Source organism: Brachypodium distachyon, chromosome 1 (assembly GCF_000005505.3).
Source record: "Brachypodium distachyon strain Bd21 chromosome 1, Brachypodium_distachyon_v3.0, whole genome shotgun sequence".
NCBI lineage: Eukaryota > Viridiplantae > Streptophyta > Magnoliopsida > Poales > Poaceae > Brachypodium > Brachypodium distachyon.
In genome coordinates, this window is record NC_016131.3 from 4,376,847 (window position 1) to 4,394,952 (window position 18,106).

The 18,106-nt window shown below is 44.8% G+C and overlaps 5 protein-coding genes across 5 annotated transcripts; 3 read left to right on the forward strand and 2 right to left on the reverse strand.

Moving 5' to 3' along the window:
- Positions 1-26: 26 nt before the first annotated feature.
- On the forward strand, positions 27-2,313 carry LOC100836492 (accelerated cell death 11). Its single transcript, XM_014897527.2, has 4 exons — positions 27-330; positions 997-1,169; positions 1,300-1,445; positions 1,832-2,313. The coding sequence occupies exons 1-4, from the start codon at positions 139-141 to the stop codon at positions 1,936-1,938; spliced, it is 618 nt and encodes a 205-aa protein (XP_014753013.1). The 5' UTR covers positions 27-138; the 3' UTR covers positions 1,939-2,313.
- A 222-nt stretch (positions 2,314-2,535) lies between these two features.
- LOC100839439 (40S ribosomal protein S12) lies at positions 2,536-4,708 on the reverse strand. Its single transcript, XM_003558135.4, has 5 exons — positions 4,596-4,708; positions 4,466-4,513; positions 3,329-3,629; positions 2,977-3,042; positions 2,536-2,870 (listed from the first exon to the last, which is right to left on the reverse strand). Exons 2-5 carry the CDS (start codon positions 4,468-4,470, stop codon positions 2,811-2,813), a joined length of 432 nt encoding a protein of 143 aa, XP_003558183.1. The 5' UTR covers positions 4,471-4,513; positions 4,596-4,708; the 3' UTR covers positions 2,536-2,810.
- A 2,145-nt stretch (positions 4,709-6,853) lies between these two features.
- LOC100841771 (CCR4-NOT transcription complex subunit 9) lies at positions 6,854-11,518 on the forward strand. The gene is made up of 9 exons (XM_003558142.4): positions 6,854-7,166; positions 8,708-8,779; positions 8,968-9,057; positions 9,233-9,275; positions 9,538-9,644; positions 9,992-10,087; positions 10,521-10,711; positions 10,794-10,863; positions 10,997-11,518. Exons 1-9 carry the CDS (start codon positions 6,957-6,959, stop codon positions 11,186-11,188), a joined length of 1,071 nt encoding a protein of 356 aa, XP_003558190.1. The 5' UTR covers positions 6,854-6,956; the 3' UTR covers positions 11,189-11,518.
- Positions 11,519-11,685: 167 nt separating this feature from the next.
- On the forward strand, positions 11,686-15,191 carry LOC100843597 (ferredoxin--NADP reductase, root isozyme, chloroplastic). Its single transcript, XM_003558148.4, has 6 exons — positions 11,686-12,317; positions 12,420-12,476; positions 12,838-13,173; positions 13,465-13,684; positions 14,278-14,518; positions 14,684-15,191. The coding sequence occupies exons 1-6, from the start codon at positions 12,288-12,290 to the stop codon at positions 14,940-14,942; spliced, it is 1,143 nt and encodes a 380-aa protein (XP_003558196.1). The 5' UTR covers positions 11,686-12,287; the 3' UTR covers positions 14,943-15,191.
- Positions 15,192-15,698: 507 nt separating this feature from the next.
- LOC104581958 lies at positions 15,699-17,202 on the reverse strand. The gene is made up of 2 exons (XM_010231164.3): positions 16,575-17,202; positions 15,699-15,962 (listed from the first exon to the last, which is right to left on the reverse strand). The coding sequence occupies exon 1, from the start codon at positions 17,170-17,172 to the stop codon at positions 16,732-16,734; it is 441 nt and encodes a 146-aa protein (XP_010229466.1). The 5' UTR covers positions 17,173-17,202; the 3' UTR covers positions 15,699-15,962; positions 16,575-16,731.
- Between the last annotated feature and the right edge of the window lie 904 nt (positions 17,203-18,106).

Below are 18,106 nucleotides of genomic sequence, written 5' to 3' on the forward strand. Positions count from 1 at the left end.
AACCACCGAAAGCAAAGAGCATCACACCACCCCGAGGCCGAGCCGAGCACACACCCTTTGCCCCGCCCGCCCGCCCGCCCGCCCGCCGACCTCTGCCGGTGAGCCTTCGCGGCGGGCCGACCGACAGACCCTCTGCAGATGTCGAGCGAAGCGGACAAGCCGCTGCGGCGTATCGGCGCGTCGTTCGAGGAGCTGGCGGCCGTAGCGAAGCAGCAGCCGCCCGCGGCGATGGTGGCGGGGGACTTCTCGCGCGCGTGCTCCCACGTCTCCGTCCTCTTCGGCTGCCTCGGCATCGCCTTCAAGTTCGCCGAGATGGACTACGTCGCCAAGGCAAGCGCGCCCCTCTGCTCTCTAAATCTCTATCCTCCCCGCTCTCTGCTCTAGCTTCCAGCTCCTCGCGTGTCGCGATTCCTCCCGGGAACTCTCCGCTGCTTAGGGCGAGTTAGGTGTTCGTTATTCTTTGCTGTACTTGTATGCTCTCAGGTAATTGCTAGTTGAGGTGATTCCCGGAACATTAGTTATCTGAAGCTGTGAGGTTGGGGCGAAATGATCTCAAAACCGCAAAACTGGATAGCTGTACATTTATCTACGCAGTAAGATAAATTAATTGTAGTGGTCCCTTGAAGTTTGGTTGTTTAAGGCTAGGAGAATGGAGGCGAAATGATCTCAGTCATATTCTGAATCGTATCAAACCAATTATTGTGTGCACATCACTACATCAGGATCAAAACCATCTAATTCAGCTATTGTGTTATGCTTGTTCCGATGTATGCTTAAGGTCTTAGAAAATACTGCTTAGCGAACAAAGAGTCCATACAGTTCTGAGACTGTATATGAAATGTGACCAGTTCACATGTTCTCCTATTACCAGAACCTTATATACTCCTTCGTGCTTGATGACTGACTTGGTGTCCATTATTACCTAATTAATCGTGGAATCCCCTTTTCAGGGCTTTATTTTGTGATTTTGTCTGATTACTTGCTCTTACCGTGTAGGTTGACGATTTGCTGGATGCATCCAAGTCGATTTCAACGTTGCCCTCCATGGTTGAGCTAGACATTCAGAAGGGCACTGTCAGGCAGGCAGGGAACCATACAAGGAATCTACTGAGGGTTAAGCGCGGGATCGATATGGTGAAAGTTCTGTTTGAGCAGATATTAGTTACAGAGTAAGTGTGATTTACAAACTGAATAGTGCTGTAGCTTATGTTATGTCGTCAACCCCTAATTTTTGCTATTTTTAGAGGCCTGCTGAGTAAATGTTATCAAGATGTTCATATTCTTTTTCAATTGTTTCAGAGGCAACTCCCTGAGGGATGCAGCATCAAAGGCTTATGCTCAGGTGTTCGCTCCTCACCATGGATGGGCCATAAGGAAAGCAGTTGGTGCTGGAATGTACGCCCTTCCTTCTAAGTCGCAGCTCCTGAAGAAACTAAATGAAGATGGTGAGTGTCCTGATCTCCAGGATACAGATTTCCCTCTTCTGCAGTTTACATTTGTTATTTCTCTGAACTTCCATGCCAAGCATGCTGCTCACATATTTTGCTGACACGGTGGCATCGCATTGCTTTTCATTGCCTTGTAAAGCATTGCCATCAATTTAGTGTATTTACATAGCGTATTGTTATTGAGAGCAAGTTATATGCAAAAGCACATATTGTTCAGTTGTGGATAAGTTAATCATGCTGCATAAAGAGAAAAATAATAGTGATCGAATTTTATCCAAAAGATAAAGTCACAATAAGATATCTTAGCTTTTCCACTGTGGTAGAAATGTATAATTAATTCTGACCTCGTGTGGCTTTGTTCACTGCTTGTTTTAACCTTGCAGAAAATTCAGCAAGGGCTCAAATGCAGAGTTTTGTAAGGTCATCTGGACCGGTAATTCTCTACGTCGAAGGTCTCTTTACCTCCAGGAATTTAGGAATAGACTGGTGAGCGAAGCGTATACACATGCTTCCAATATACTAATCCTGTAATGGTGTGCTGTGACTCCGAACTGTAGCTAGTTTCAGTGTCTTGAGTTTAAGACTTCAGAGTTTTACCCTAAATTCAATAAGCTGTGGTGCTGTGGAGGTTCCTGACGAGCTGATGCAGAGCCTTTGTTGGGGAAGTGCCTACTTTACAAACCTGAGATTCCAGTTTATTTCTGGAGTTACAACTGGAATGCTACTTACATGTATGGGTTATCCATCTTGAGAATGTGTGTCTGGAGCTATTAAACTGGAATGCTACTTACATGTATGGGTCATCCATCTTGAGAACGTGTCTCTTATTAAACTGGAATGCTACTTACATGTTGAGTAGTCCATCTCAAGATGTGTCCTCTGATTGGGTAATTTCATGAATTTATAAAGCTCCAGATGCTCTACCATATCGAAACTCGCTAGTGATTGGGGGCTTTCATCAGAATTCTTGTCACTAAGCAGATCTCTTACAAGCAGAGGCCCGCAGCACTTCCTTTTGGGTTGCAAAATGCTAGGAACGTACACAACAGCCAAACACATTACAATGGAAAAAGTAAAAGGGGTCACAAGTTACAAAAGGTCTTTAAACACAGGATATAAGACTGTCTAGATAACTTTCATACGCAAGTGAACAGTATATTATGTTTAGATATCACCGGCAAAAGGAAATATGTAGATCTGCATCTCTGGCAATTAGACATAACATCCCACACCATAAACAAAACTTTTAGCCGACAAAATCACATATCATAATCTTCATAACCTAATAAATTCCAGAACGTAACACAAATTTAAACTCAGACTAATGGCATCTTGAATGATCCGCGTAATGGAAGGCTGCACCTAGTGCGAAGACACATATTCCCGCACTATGTTAAGACCCTCTGTTTCTTCACCATAGTCCTGATCAATAGGAGGAACAGACAAAGTTAGATTGGAATTAGATTCATCTTTGCACTACAACGGAAGCAGATTCTCTTCTTTCGCCACAGTAGGATATGTTCTTTACCTTGACAACGACGCATGAGCAGCCCACGACCTTCCTTGCCTTACCCTCAGTATCAATCTTGCAAAGCTGTATCAAACAGAGCACATTGAAGTTTGTGAGGATCAAGTAACTGGAACTTCCACAAAGGCGGCTTGCAAACTAACTATCATCAAACTGCATGCAAGAATTTTAAGCTACAAGCTAAGCAACAAAAAAAATAGAATATTTAGCACATATACAGACTCATTAATCTCCGTGATAGACAAGTACTGTAACCTAAAGTTGAAATCTTATTTAGATGTGACTAAACTCATGTTTATGCAGATGATTGTGAGGTAAGAATCTGGAAAAACACAAATATTGTAATACTAACCCCAGCCCACTCGCCAAGAGTTTTAGCACTAGGCACGGTGACCAAGTGAACGTTGTGCTCAGCACAGAGTGCCTTCACAAGTTTCACGTAATCAGGCTGGTCGCAATCCTCAGCAAGCACACAAATCTGGGCAGCATGCTTCTCAATTGCCTTTGCAGCTTCACGAAGCCCCTTGACAAGGCCATCATGAGCACTTGACTTCTTCATCACAAGCTGCAGGGCAGTCATCAGGTCCATGGGCTCGCCAAGAACCGGAGTTGGTGCTGGAGCCGGTGCAGCTACCTCAACTGGTGCATCCTCCCTGATTAGGATAAAGGAAAGACTCGATCAACAGAAAAACTAGCCATCAATTGCATCTGTATTACCGGGAGAACTTGATAGTTCTTAGAGAGCAATGCATCAGATAATGACCAAACGAGCACCATCAGCATAAAAACACAACACAATCACATCACTCTATCCAGAGTCTTCTTCCAACATTTCATGGCATATTGATCAGTTGTTCAGAAAGCAATGCATCAGGTAATGACTAACTCTAGGGCATCCTCTGTCAATAGTCGTCTTCCTACAACACATGTTATACTACAGCTACCAAATACAAGCTTGCATTATGAGTACACATTATGAATACAAAGGTGCACACAATCTGCAGGACTGCAATCGGCAGACACCATTTTAACTCAATACAAGCATATGCTGCTCTTGATCAGGTATTTTACATAGCTGTATACCATACGCTGCCTTTCAACCCATGTAACTAGCTGGTGACATGCAAACAATTTTCACTGTAAGTTCCACAAATCATGCTACACGCGTATCATCATAAAGCAGCTACACAGTTGGATAGAAACAATTAAACACGAACAAGACATGCTCAACAATCACTTGATATGCCAAAGATGGAGTTTCCATAACAGCAGAAAATTCCTTCAAGGTAACGCGATAGCTAGCCCGAACAAACATGCGCCTTTCATCCAGAGTCCACTACACGCCTAACAATTGAGACGCCATACCAGCACACACATAGGGATGCAGTCGGATTCCACGGCTACAGACATCAATCAAGGCCCAAACGAACGACACAAGCAGCAAAGACAGCAAATGATGTAACGAGCAAAGATTTCAATGGGATCTTACGCCATGTCTTGAGCTCCGAAGACCGAACCGGACCGAGCGCGCGGAGATCTGAAACAAGGAAGGTGAGATTCGAGGTTTAGCGAGACGAAGAGATGTGGATGCGAGGAGAAGAAGATTTCAGCGCCGCCACCTCTTGTGGGGTCTTCGGGTGGTGCTCCTGGGAAGCTAGGGTTCGTCCTGGGGTTTAGAGAGGCGGAGGGAGGCGGAGGCTGATGGGTTGTGCATTTGACAGGGGACGGTACATGCGGGCCGGTGGGTCGCAAATCCATTGATGCATTTAGGCCCAGAGAGAAGCCCAACATTCACTGAGGACTTGTTTGGTTTCGCTTTTTGCAAATAACCTCCTTAGATTGAGTTTAAGCGGCTGGTTGGAATTTTCAGCTTTAATTCAAGCCGTGTATTTTTATGCTACGGTCTGCGAGGATAGTTTGCATGTTTGCAGTCAACGAGGTTTTGACCGGATACGTCACTCATCTCAACTTGCGTGCTCTCATCTATGACATGGAGTACATGTCCTCGCCTTGTCACTGTTCGTACTTAGGAGTAGTTAATTGTGTTTTGTCATTACATTGACACATATCTCGAGAAAAGGTATGGCATCGAATCTTGGTTCCGTTGTTTATAGGTTCAGAAAACATACTATACGGCTTATCATGTTATGTGTTACACTCCATTATATTTCTAAGCACACCAAGTGCGTGATAAACATGTCCACAAAAGGATGAATAAATTAAGAATGTCCAAGCCATGCAGTGACAGATTGACAAAATCATTCTATAATACACTCTTCCCAAAATGATAACCCACGATGAATGTAGAGAGATCCAACCTAATGTTAATCTTGCATCATAGACCTTTCTCTCTCATCTTTACTCTTCACATGTCTTTTATATGGAACATCTACTCATGAGTTGCATGAAACTCCGAAGGCGTTTTAATATGGAGTGCGGGACTTTATGCAAAGATTAGATTGACGAGATTTCTTGATTTAAATAGATCATACTCGGAGTAGAATGCATGGTAAGGTAATTGTAACGCCCGCATTAGTAAGGATAATGCAAAAAAGCTTGATCTTTTTTCACGACAGGGAGCAAAGTTGAGAAACGGAGGCCAGGAGCACAAGCGGCGGTGATGCGTGGAGTCCATCCCGCTAAATCCGTGCCGTGACAGCGTACGAGTAGAACGCGTGATAAAGTAATAGTAACGCCCGTATTAGCAAGGACAACGCAAAAAAGTTTGATCTTTTGTCACGGCAAGGAGCAAAGTTCGGAAACGGCCGCCGAAAACACAAGCAACGGAGATGCACAGGACAAGGCCAACAAAGCTTGATCTTTCGTCACGACATGTAACAAAGTTGGGAAACAACCGCCGGGAAGACAAGCGGCGGTGATGTTTTCACATAAAAAAGTAACAGTAACGTCCACATTACCTAAGAATAAGACAAGAGAAAAACCTCCATCTTTTGTCACGGCATCGAGGAGGAAAATCGGAAAACGGACACATGATCCTGTTCTGATCCCTCCTCGTAGTCTGCTCCATCCTCTTAGTTTTCTCTCCTCGCTGACGCCACTCCTTGCTTGCTTCTGCACCCCCCTTTTCACACATCACATAAAAAAGTGTTTCTAAAAAACCTTCGCATAAGAAAAGGCTCTTTCTTTTGTCACGACAGCGAAAAGGAAAATCGGGAAACAAACGTTGGTTCCCGTCCTTGCCCCTCCTCTTAGTCTACCGCTTCTGGCAATCTTCCTGCAAAAGCCTCCCAGTTCCCTCCCTTCCCTGACGCCACTTCCTGCCTGCCTCTGCCCCCCCCCCCCCCTTGCTCGCCGCTCCACCTTCGTACCCTCAATGGCTAATCTGCCCCCGCCCCCTCCATCTCACATCACATAAAAGTGTTTCTAAAGAACTTCACATGAAAAAATAAAAGTAACGTCTGCAATAATTAAGGATAAGACATGAAAAAACCTCTATCTTTTGTCACAGCAGCGAGGAGGAAAGTCGGGAAACGGACGTCGGTTCCTGTCCTGGCTCCTCCTCGTAGTCTACCGCTTCTAGAAATCTCCCTACAAAAGCTTATACGAGAAAAAACTCTATCTTTTGTCACGGCAGCAAGGAGAAAAATCGGAAAACGAACACCAATTTCTGTCCTGGCACCTCCTTGTAGTCTACCGCTTCTAACATCTCACGACAAAAACCTCTCGGTTTCCTCTCCCGTCACTCCCCATGAAATGTCACATAAAAGAAAGTGTTTGTAAAGAAAAACTTCACATTAAAAAGTAACAGTAACGTCCACGGTAATCAAGGATAAGATAGGAGAAAAACCTCAATCTTTCGTTATGGCAGCTAGGAGGAAAATTGGAAAACTCTTTCCTGCCCCCTCCTCGTGGTCTACCGCTTCTAGCAATCTGCCTGCGAAAGCCTCTCAGTTTCTGCCCTCCCTGACGCCACTCCCTGCCTGCCTCTGCCCCCCGCCGCTCCGCCTTCCGTACCCTCAATGGCGAATCTGCCCCCGTCTCTCTCCATCGGCTCCTCCTTCGGCGCGCCCTCCCCGCCACCCCCGCCGCCCCCCGCGCCCTCGGGGTCGTCGTCCGCGCTTCCCGCGGCGGCCGGAGTGAGGGACCGGAAGATGGTATCCGCGGAGCAGCTCGTGCTCGACCTCTGCGATCCCGAGCTGCGCGAGAACGCTCTCCTCGACCTCTCCAAGGTCAGTTCCCCCCTCCTCCCTCCCCATCAACCCATGTCGCGGGAAATCTCACCTTTTTTTTAGCGCTCCAACAAGGTTTGCGGATCAGATTTATGGTGGGAATCGGGGAATCTCTGTGTGTCATGTGGTGCTTGATAAAGCTGCAACCTTGGTGATGATGTAATGCGATGTTTAGGCAAAGATAGGTTTGGGGACCTGATGATCTGATGTCAGGTGCTGCGCAGTTATGTAGGTAAATCGGCTCAGGCAGAGATCTAGGGTATATAGATCACTGTGCGCCCGTCTTGCTCTGTTACTAGTTGTCTAGTTGATCCGTCCTTGGTATGACAATATTGCTCCTATTGCTCCCCTATCTCCCCTGGGCAGTTCCATGAGGTCCTGTTGTTGGGTAATTTAGCGCGACTCCGCCTGCTCATATTCTGATTTTCTGAATATGATGAGGATTTGGGGATTTTGTGCAGTTCCTTAGTTTGTTTTAGTCAGGTCGCAAAAGCAAATAGGCTTGTGGCTACCATATGTAGGTTTTAAAGTGTTTATTCTGTTCTCTTACACTCCTAGGCTGTTTAAAAATTGCTATGCTATAATTGTTATCAGCGCTCATAAAGGAAAGAGTTACCGATCTCCATTGGACATCACTGGCATGGTGGTTTGGACGCGTGCATTGGATAGGTTTATTCAATTTAGTTCGGTTTTGTTCTGATTAAAATGGAAAATGCTGCAATTGTATGGGGGAGAATCATGTGAGGACATGAACCTTGCACAGTAGGGAATGCCTATTAATGACGAGTTCACAAACTTATCCCAGGTTTATACTAGAAACAGCTTGTGCTACTTCTGCAGGTTATCTAAAAAAGAGACCAACCTGGGACTAGCCTGCTTTTTATAGAAAAAAGACAATCTGAGGCAGAGGGTATATTCATCGCAGCCTGATGCTGCGCTTGTCGAAATCTTCCGTCCTTGCTAGCTTTTGACGTCGCCCATGCATAATTTGGTAGAGCGTCCCAACTAATTAGTGAGGCTCACTGATTTAATGGGTTGCTGTGCAAAGTGAATTTCTGTGGACGCATAAGATGTTCGGACAATAAAAGCTGCTAATGTGAGCCAGCTACTCATTTATGAGTTATGGCCATAGACTTCCTCATTTTAAATACTTTGACGATGCTACTACATTGCTTGGGGTCCTTTTCTTACAATTGTAGGTGGTACAATAGGAAAATTTGATGTGTGCACATGTGCTTTTGTGTGTTTGAGTGCATATGCATCGGGAGGCAGTAGGTGAAGATTTGTTTTATTATTGGCACTTTAGGACTGCAAATTCCTGAGGATTTCCCTATTCATGCGTTTATTACTTGACCTTCTAGATTAGGTACTTGGTGGATGCTAGAACATGAACCTATTGTGTGTGAACTGCCTTGATTGTGCAATTCTTGCAAAGAACTTTGCAGAACATTTGCGAGCTGTCAACATTCCTGGATATATATTTGGGAGGCAGTAGGTGAAAATTTGTCGTTTAATCTGTTTCTTGAATTTTCTTTCTTCAGAAGCGAGAGATTTTTCAAGATCTTGCTCCACTCCTGTGGCACTCCTATGGCACGATTGCTGCACTACTCCAGGTAGATCTTGCGCACTTTAAATTGCATCATGAATGCAGTGGCAAGAGTAGATATGCACTACATAGTTATTGTTCTTTAATTTAGGATAGTTGTGTGTGTGCCTTATTAATTATTTCAGTATGAAATTTATTGAAACTTCCATGGTTTTCCTCATTCAGTTTATTTGGTTCTTTTGGAAACATCTGCAGGAGATTGTGTCAATTTATCCTTCACTTTCGCCCCCAACTTTATCACCAGTTGCATCAAACCGCGTCTGCAATGCACTTGCACTTCTTCAGGTACGCTTTTACATTAGAAAGGAAGGAATCCTCACTCCTGATTGGCCTCATGGTGGATTAAGAAGATTGCCGCTTTCTGTAGCATACTGCATGCTACCTATCACTATAACCTCCCCATATTGGTTCTATGTTCCGTGCTTCCTAACTCTCATTTTTCTTTTGCTTTCAATTGCAGTGCGTTGCTTCACACCCTGACACCAGGATCCCTTTCTTGAATGGTACTGACTGCTCCATTTTCATACCAAAGCTTAAATACTCCGTAATTTGCATTGTTAAAAAGAAGCTATCCTTTTTCCAACTTTTTTCACCTTTAAAATATTATTGTAGTATAAAGTGACAATGCAGAACTTAGCTAGCAGGGAGTTGATCACATATGAAGTTATAAATGAAAATGGTCCTTGTACTGGGGTACTTCTCAATTAGCATGGTCAATAATTGATATATTTTTTCTTTGGTGGCTCCTTCCTTTTTTCTCTGCAGCTCACATCCCACTGTACCTATACCCATTTTTGAATACTACCAGCAAGACAAGACCCTTTGAGTACTTGAGGCTTACCAGCTTGGGTGTCATTGGCGCTCTCGTGAAGGTAATTTCAAACCAGAAATTTGTGAGACTAGGAAGGGATAGTCCATATGAATCTTTACATATTGTGGTTGGTGAATGGGCTGAAGGAAAAATCAATGTTGTGGGAGTGGCTGAATTCTTATTTCTTTGTAGACTAGAAATATTGTTCTTTTTATACTCATTCCATTAATCCAGTCACCAAATAGACCAATTGGGATTTGGATCCCCAGTCCAGATAAAAACTGCTATGTTTGAACTAAAGGGCTGATGATTTGTTAGAGCTTTTATTGTTTCTTTTAGTGGACAACATTTTTTTCCAAACCATAACAATATTTTCTTTGCTTTTGTTTTGTTTTGTGATATATGCAGGTTGATGATTCTGAAGTTATTGGGTTTCTGCTTCAAACTGAAATAATTCCTCTGTGTCTGCGTACTATGGAGATGGGTAGTGAACTTTCAAAAACAGTATGAACCTTAACACTTGTTCTAAATCAAATAGTCTTCTAGTTCCGATTCTATGTTTTGTATCCTCAGTGCATTGACATGTTCCTTTAGTATGGTTAAATGGTTAATTATTCTAGTGTGAAATATGCATGATGCAACACTGAAATCATGGTTATACCTGATTTCTTTGGGGCATGTCTGATAGTTATTGTGATCTTATTGGGATATTGTGATCTTGTAACATTCATATTAGTTTCTAGCATATAGATTACCTTGCGGCAGCTAATAATGATGTGGATGTCAACAAAAACTAATTGGTTGTTGTGAACTGATGTACTACTTGTAGCTGTCAGATAGTTTTTTCCCCCTAGGTGTTCGGATTTCTTAATTCTGCGGGATCTGAATTTAGCACTTTAGTCTCACTAACTCAGTCGAGATATAACATTACTTGCAGGTGGCCACCTTTATCGTCCAAAAGATTCTGCTTGATGACATTGGGCTGCGTTACATATGTGCTACTGCTGAGCGTTTCTTTGCTGTAGCTACGGTGCTGGCACAGATGGTTCAGGCACTTGCTGAACAACCATCTGCAAGATTGCTGAAGCACATAATCCGCTGCTATCTCAGGCTGACAGAGAACCAAAGGTGCCACCCTCTGTAAATATTACTGTTTGTAAAGTCGTTTACGTGTAAACTGGTCGTCCCTAAAATCTCTGATCGTTTGCAGGGCATGTGCTGCGCTCAATAGTTGCCTCCCCACCGTGCTGAAAGACGGGACATTCAACACCTTCCTTCAGGTGCATTTGAGCTCATCGCTACGTGGATAGCAATTGTTTCTTTCATAGCTTCCTAACTAGACAACAAGCTTTACATTAACATCAGCACATTGAGTTTGGACCATTTACCGAGTTCAACTTCTCACAAACGCAGGATGATCATGTAACAAGGCGCTGGCTCCAACAGCTACTGCATAACATGACAATCGCCGGCATGGGAGGAGGAAACTCTCATGCCGGTATGGGAGGGGGAGGAAGCCTCGCTGGCATGGGAGGAGGAGGTTCTCATGGTAGCATGGGGGGAGGAGGCCCTCATGGAGGCCTGGATCACCTCATGGGGCTGTGAACCAGGGCTGAGTGGCTGCTGCAGCAACTCATCCAAGGGCCTGGGTTTGAACCAGCCAATGTGTTGTAGCTAGGGGGAAACACCCCGGTGTTGTTTGTAGATGAGTTGTTTGCTCAAATTAAGGATAGATTTTGCCCTTCTTGTGGGAAGAAAAAGATAGTGAACTACTAGGTATGTTTCTAGCTCTAGGTGCTGCCTGTTTGGTGGCCTGCATATGGCCCTCTACTGTAAAAATACAATAAACTGGTGCAGAACCGCTCTCTGCTCTTGGCAAGCGTTTCCAAAGATGGCGAGAGGCAGTAAAGAAACATAACAGGCTTTTTTATAACCTGTGCTGGGAGTTTCTGCAAGAACTGACAACGACTACAACGAGCTTGCTGGGGCTGCTTGAAAGCTGAACTCTATATTCACAGCTTATGGATTCGGTTCAAACTTTAGTTCTGTTTAGAGCACTTTTCTTTAGCCCTCAGAATTCAAGGTGAACTTTGTCTGTCCCGTATTCAGATGCTGTATTTTCGTGGGAAACCAAGACAAAATGGCGAAGTGGGATGATCAGCTCAGCTCAGAGGTTCATCTCTGTGGGATGAATGCAAAGCAAATGCAAATCATACGAGTAAAACCTGCGCCGATTCATGCATGCGCCTTAGCCAGGTTGGTCTGCAACTCTGCATCTCTGACTTTGTGATCCGAGTGAGAGGCAAAGTGGCCTTTCATGGCACCACAAGGCCATATTTTAGCAGCCAAGGCAGGCAGGCACTCAAGCAGCCATCTCTTCTCAGCCGGCTCACTGGACCATCCCAGCAGCCAAGTCTCTCTCCTTCTCTATATTCTCTCCCTGTAGACGACACTTGATTAATATAATCAAAACTTAATCGAATATTCTATTCGAAGCTCCATCGAGGGTTAGCCAAGTTTACGGGCGATTGATTGCTGATTGTTTAATTAGCACCGGGCCAACCCCGGGGGGAGGACGTCGCCGTCCCTTCCGTCGCCTCAAGGGCTCAGTCGCTCCTCCGATCCCCATCCTATAAACCCGCCGCCTCCTCCTTCCCCCAGATCAAAACCCCTCTTCCTCCTCCGTCCAGCCACCCATCGGACCATGGCGACCGCTGCCGCTGCTGCGTCCCAGGTACGTTCGCACGCGCGATCCCCTCTTGCGTTTCTCGCGATGCGCGGCGTTTAACTTTTGCTGTCTGGCTGCTGACTTTTTCGGGGCCCTCTGCTGCTGCAGGTGGCCGTCTCGGCGCCCGTCGTCTCGAGTCGCGGCGCGAGGAGCTCTCGGATCCAGGTGCGTGCTCCGACTCCCTCTGCTCATTTTTGGGTGTCATCGTGTGGGGAATCCTGTGGGGATCCGTGTGTTGCTTCGTCAGTGCGTGGTTTGGTGGGGTTTTATATTAGAAGTGGTCGGATTGGTTCGAGCAGGGAGCGGTTTTAGGTATTTCTGATAGCGCTGCAAGATTCTGGCCTCGTGCTATTTGGATGCAGAGAGTGATTACCTTCAATTGCGCGTATATATGTTTGCATGTGCAAATTCAGGGTGGCAGCAAGCCAGCAACCTTAGCTTTAGCACCTTAGCTTAGGCCATGAACTATCAGCTTTACAGTGTTACTGGAGGTTGCTATGCTAAAATTTGCCTTTTTATACTTCAGGGTGGCAGCAACCTTAGCTTTACCAACAGATCATGGATTGGCACCACATTGGCGAGCGAAAGCAAGGTCGCTGCACAACGGAGGCATGTGAGCAAGGTGCTCTGCTCAGTTCAACAAGCGAGCAAAAGCAAAGTTGCTGTCACGCCTCTTCATTTGGAGAGCGCCAAGGAGCCGCCACTCAACACATACAAGCCCAAGGGGCCTTACACGGCAACCATCGTCTCAGTTGAGAGGGCGGTAGGACCTAACGCTCCAGGGGAGACTTGCCATGTCGTCATTGATCATGGTGGCAATGTACCTTACTGGGAGGGGCAAAGTTACGGCATTATTCCTCCTGTAAGTATTTCCTGCTGTCTACCATTTTCTTAGTTTTTCCTTTTGTCGTACTGAATAGTGAACCATGGATTCTTCATCTTATTGAACTAGACTATAAACATATATAGATAGGCTGTACTGAAATTATGCTTGAATCTGTAGACATTTGGTTTCAGCATGCTGCTTGATCTTGTGTAGGAGAATTGCTTTCGGTTATAACTATACCCAATATCTATTCATTTCATTTACTTTACGGTTCATGTCTTTGCCCTCTACCTTCATTGCTCACCGAACCTTATGTGCATCTGTCAGGGAGAGAACCCAAAGAAGCCTGGAAACCCACAGAATGTTCGACTTTACTCAATTGCATCAACTAGGTATGGAGATTCATTTGATGGAAAGACCGCCAGTTTATGTGTTCGCCGTGCAGTTTATTATGATCCTCAAACTGGCAAGGAGGACCCCTCGAAGAACGGTGTCTGCAGTAATTTCTTGTGCAACTCAAAGCCTGGCGACAAGATTCAGCTGACAGGTTAGCTTATTTCTTTCAGATGGTTGTAAAGGATGTATCAGTAGTTATATGATAGAAATTTTAGTTCTTCTGGTTACATTTTCCTAAAGTTCACCTGAGGCAGACCATCTGTTTTTGAGTCGATAGTCAACAAGGGTATTGGTACATACACAATGCTTCGGATTTAAATAAACTTGGAGCTGGAAATAACCCTATTTCCAATGCATTAAGAAAGAAGGGAAGCTTCGCAGTGCCACCGGTTTACAGTCTACATTCTAGCAACCAAGTCTAAGAAACATCTTAATTGCTGAAAGGAAGTTCTTATAACTAGCGAGACAAATAGCAGATTCTAAGTACCCAATAACCTCTCTTCTGTCTAGCATTCGCAGATCCTTCATTTGTTACAGTTGATTTTTTTTTTAACAAGAAACTTTAATTTCCAATGATATAATAGCTAGATTTCGTTTAAACAATGTTTGGCTGATTAGCTGTCACATACAAGTTCAATATATAATATGCACATACATCTTTCCTGTAGAATTGTGTATCTTCACATTTCCTGGCATATGGTGGATGTTCTAACCCATCTCTCTGCTATTTCTTTCTGATCTCAGGCCCCTCTGGCAAAATAATGCTCCTACCCGAGGATGATCCAAATGCAACGCATATCATGATTGCCACGGGCACCGGTGTTGCTCCGTACCGTGGGTATCTACGTCGCATGTTCATGGAAGATGTCCCAAATTACAGATTTGGTGGCCTGGCTTGGCTCTTCCTTGGTGTGGCTAATTCTGACAGCCTTCTGTATGACGAAGAATTCACAAGCTACCTTAAGCAGTATCCAGACAATTTCAGGTTAGTTGACTTCTTCCTTATAAGGCCTTGTCTCGCCTTTTATTGCTACACATTTCCCAAGCAGCATTTTGTTATTGACTTGGATGCTTTTGTCAACCTGTGTCACTTGAATAAACTACTTGTGTTCAGTGCCCTGGTAGTAATTGAGCATGTTGAAATCTGTAGGTTTGACAAAGCACTAAGTAGGGAGCAGAAGAACAAGAATGGTGGCAAGATGTACGTTCAGGACAAGATCGAAGAGTACAGCGATGAAATTTTCAAGCTTTTGGATGGCGGTGCACACATCTACTTCTGCGGTTTGAAAGGAATGATGCCAGGGATTCAGGAAACACTCAAGAAAGTGGCAGAGCAGAGGGGAGAGAGCTGGGATCAGAAGCTATCGCAGCTCAAGAAGAACAAGCAATGGCACGTTGAGGTTTACTAGGGTTTGAATGCTCGGGTTTTGTGTATGATTGCTCTGCCGTGAGGCCATGCCAAGAGAAGGCAGAAAAAACACATATTGAATGATTCTTGTGATGGTGTAAAATTACCAAAGATTATTTTGGGGGAACGATCATAAAATCATTCATGTAATTCATAAGCTTCTGCACCATACAGTGGGTGAAATGAAGCATGTTACTTCAGTTCTTACAATTTCTTCAGGTGTTACCATCTGAAGCAGGATTTGTGAGCACCTGTCTTGGTAGCATGCGGTTGACGTGCCAGTACATTTGTCGTTTTTTGGTCGTATGACATTTTTTGACAGAAGCTGTTTCAAAGTGCTCCGCATAGCGCGTCCTGACGTCCTGAGCTTTGAGTAGCGAGCACGCTTTGGGCGCGCTACAATTGTGCCGGTGGCTCATTGATGTGATCCAATCCATTTCGTCGCAGGTTAAAAAATGGAATGGTCTGGAGAGGCAGGGAAATATTAAATGAAAAGGAGGAACGGAAATTCATATGTCTATGTTTTACCCTTTTGTGTTCAAGCTCAAGAATATAAATTTTCTACGGAGGGCCCATGTGCGAACCAAATGTTTTCTCGTCCACAACTCACTCATCTGGTCTTCAACAGCCACACACCCACGCACGGGAGTTAGTGTTCCGCAATCTACTTTGCATTTCCCTACTCGGGTATATCATGGAGGTATTATGCCGTAGTTGTCGAAACAAAGCTTGGTCGAAACTTTGCAAATTACCCTGCTATGTAAAACGGATGAAATTAGATTAAATATTTCTAGTCTTCAGACATATGGAAGGTATACATGTTTAGACACAGAACACTACAGAAGAGCTGGGCTTTACAGATTAAGGGCATATAGCCGACTTCTTCATAAGAGACTAAGAGCACAGGTCTACGCATTTCCACCCAGTGAACACCAGATCCTAGTCAAAAAAGAAAAGAAGAAACAGTAAAAAAGATCCTGGCAAATGATGATTAATTTTATAAGTTTTCCAATGGGGCAATCTGTGTATGAAAATAAGCACAATCAATCTTCCATCAAATCATTAGAAGCAAGCTGTAAGTTCCAACAAAATCTGAATGGAATTGAAGGTCAGATAGTATACAAGTGAACAGCTATATTAACAAAAGCATGTGGCTTAACATAAGAAATAAATGAAGTGAATGCCACTGAATGGTACGGAGTACTCATCTATTCCAAAATACTCCCTCCGATCCATATTACCATATTACTTGTCGAAATATTACATGTATCTAGACGTTTTTTAGGAATAGATACATCCATATTCGAGCAAATTTGAGACAACTAACATGGATCGGAGGAAGTATAAGGCATATCACTTCTGTTAACTGTCAAATTTTCTAAAGTTTAACTCTGTAAATAAAAATATCAACATGCGGTGCCAAATGAACATAATTAGATCCATTGTGATTTTTTTTCCATATTATCTTGATTTAACAGTGTGTGTGTATATATGCAGATACTTTTTTGCTGATCTGCACTCGTCTCCAGCACCATAGGATTATTCCGGGGTGACAAAGTACAAGCGGCCTAAGAACATCAAGGGAGATGAATATAGAAAATCTCTGTACTGAGAACCACCGTCCAACACTCACCGCCAGGCTTGGCAATGCCTAGGGAAGCAGAGCACGAATGACTGACGTAGTAGAACCACTGTGTATGCCGGGATCCCCACGCCGTAAAATTGGTTGAAATCCATATTACCATCTGAGAGGTAGGAGGCAGCGGCGTGGTCAGTGGCGGGCACGTGAGCTAGCGGGTTGAGTATAGCTGGACGTGGGTGGAGCTCTTGTGGAGCAGGACGAGGCGTCCCCCAGCGGTGAGCGCGAGCGAAACCGTGCCGTGGTCGCGGAGCTCCGGGTGATCCACGTCAAGCTTTATCCACTCGCCGGTGGAGACGTTGTAGAAGCGGCGGCGGGTGGGAGGGGCGCGTCTGTCGTTGTCCAGGAGCATGACCCGCTGCCCGGGGTGGAACCGGCGGTCCAGGCCGCGGAAGTCGGGCCCGCGCGGGTCCGTGGAGCCACCGCCGTCGCCCACGCCGTCGGCGAGGACCCGGTCAGCGATCAGCCCACCTGGCCCGTCGGCCGTCGGAGACATTCGCCCAATCTCTCCTGCACGCGGATGGAAGAAGAGGCGGAGGAAGAGGGGGAATGGCTTTATGAGCACCAGGGGGCAGAGTTGGTCGAGGGTCATGGACCGCCGCTTGGCCCACCCCACGGGAGCCTCGTGGGCTCGGCCCTCAATTGAGGATCCACCACCAACAACACGCTTGAAATAAAGCTGGTTGGCATTTCGTTTTCATCTGAACATCTCTCAACGTCCAAGTCCCCGGAAATCAAACGACGTCTGGTGTGTGAATTAGGTGCAACAAGAAGAAAAGGCTGCAGTTTCCAAGTCACGCTCACGTATGGTACGGTGGTTTGGTCGGCCTAATAAAAAAATGGATGAATTTCTGCGCACATTTTGCTGCAATTTGTGTTGCTCTGCTACTAGTGCGTCAAAAGAAAGTTGCATTAGGTTTGAAAACGTGCACAAACAGACAAAGGAAGCAACATCAGCGTCACGTTTACAGCCTCTTTGATTCACAGAATTGGAAAAAATACGAAATAGAAAAATAAAGGATTGCAATGTCATGTCTAATTGGTCCCTATAGGATTTTGTTTGCACTAAAGTTTGTTTCGTTCACCAAGGAAAACAAAGGATTTCTTGCAAGAGATTAAAGTGGATGGAATTTTGTATGAAATGTAGTACAAATGAATCCTTAGGAAATATTCCTAGAGGATTCAATCCTATAATCAAACGACCAACGTAGATTTTTTTCCCTAAGGATTTGAATCCTCAAAGATTCCTATGAAATCCTCTTGACAACCCAAGTAGATCGTTGGACTTCTCATCCTCCACCAGCTCCGGTGGGGTGTGTAAGAAGGCCCCGGTCTACTGGTGTACTGAATTATAGTTTTCCCGTATAGAGGCTTTCGACAGGTCTTCGTTAGAACAAGATCGATGGTGGCGAGACGATGGCGGCGCCTTCGGCATGGAACAAGGTCTCTCCCCTCGGCCTCATTCCCGTGGTGCTCACCGTCGAGAGGCTTGTGAAAGATGGTGTGGTCTTCGTGTCCACGCCACT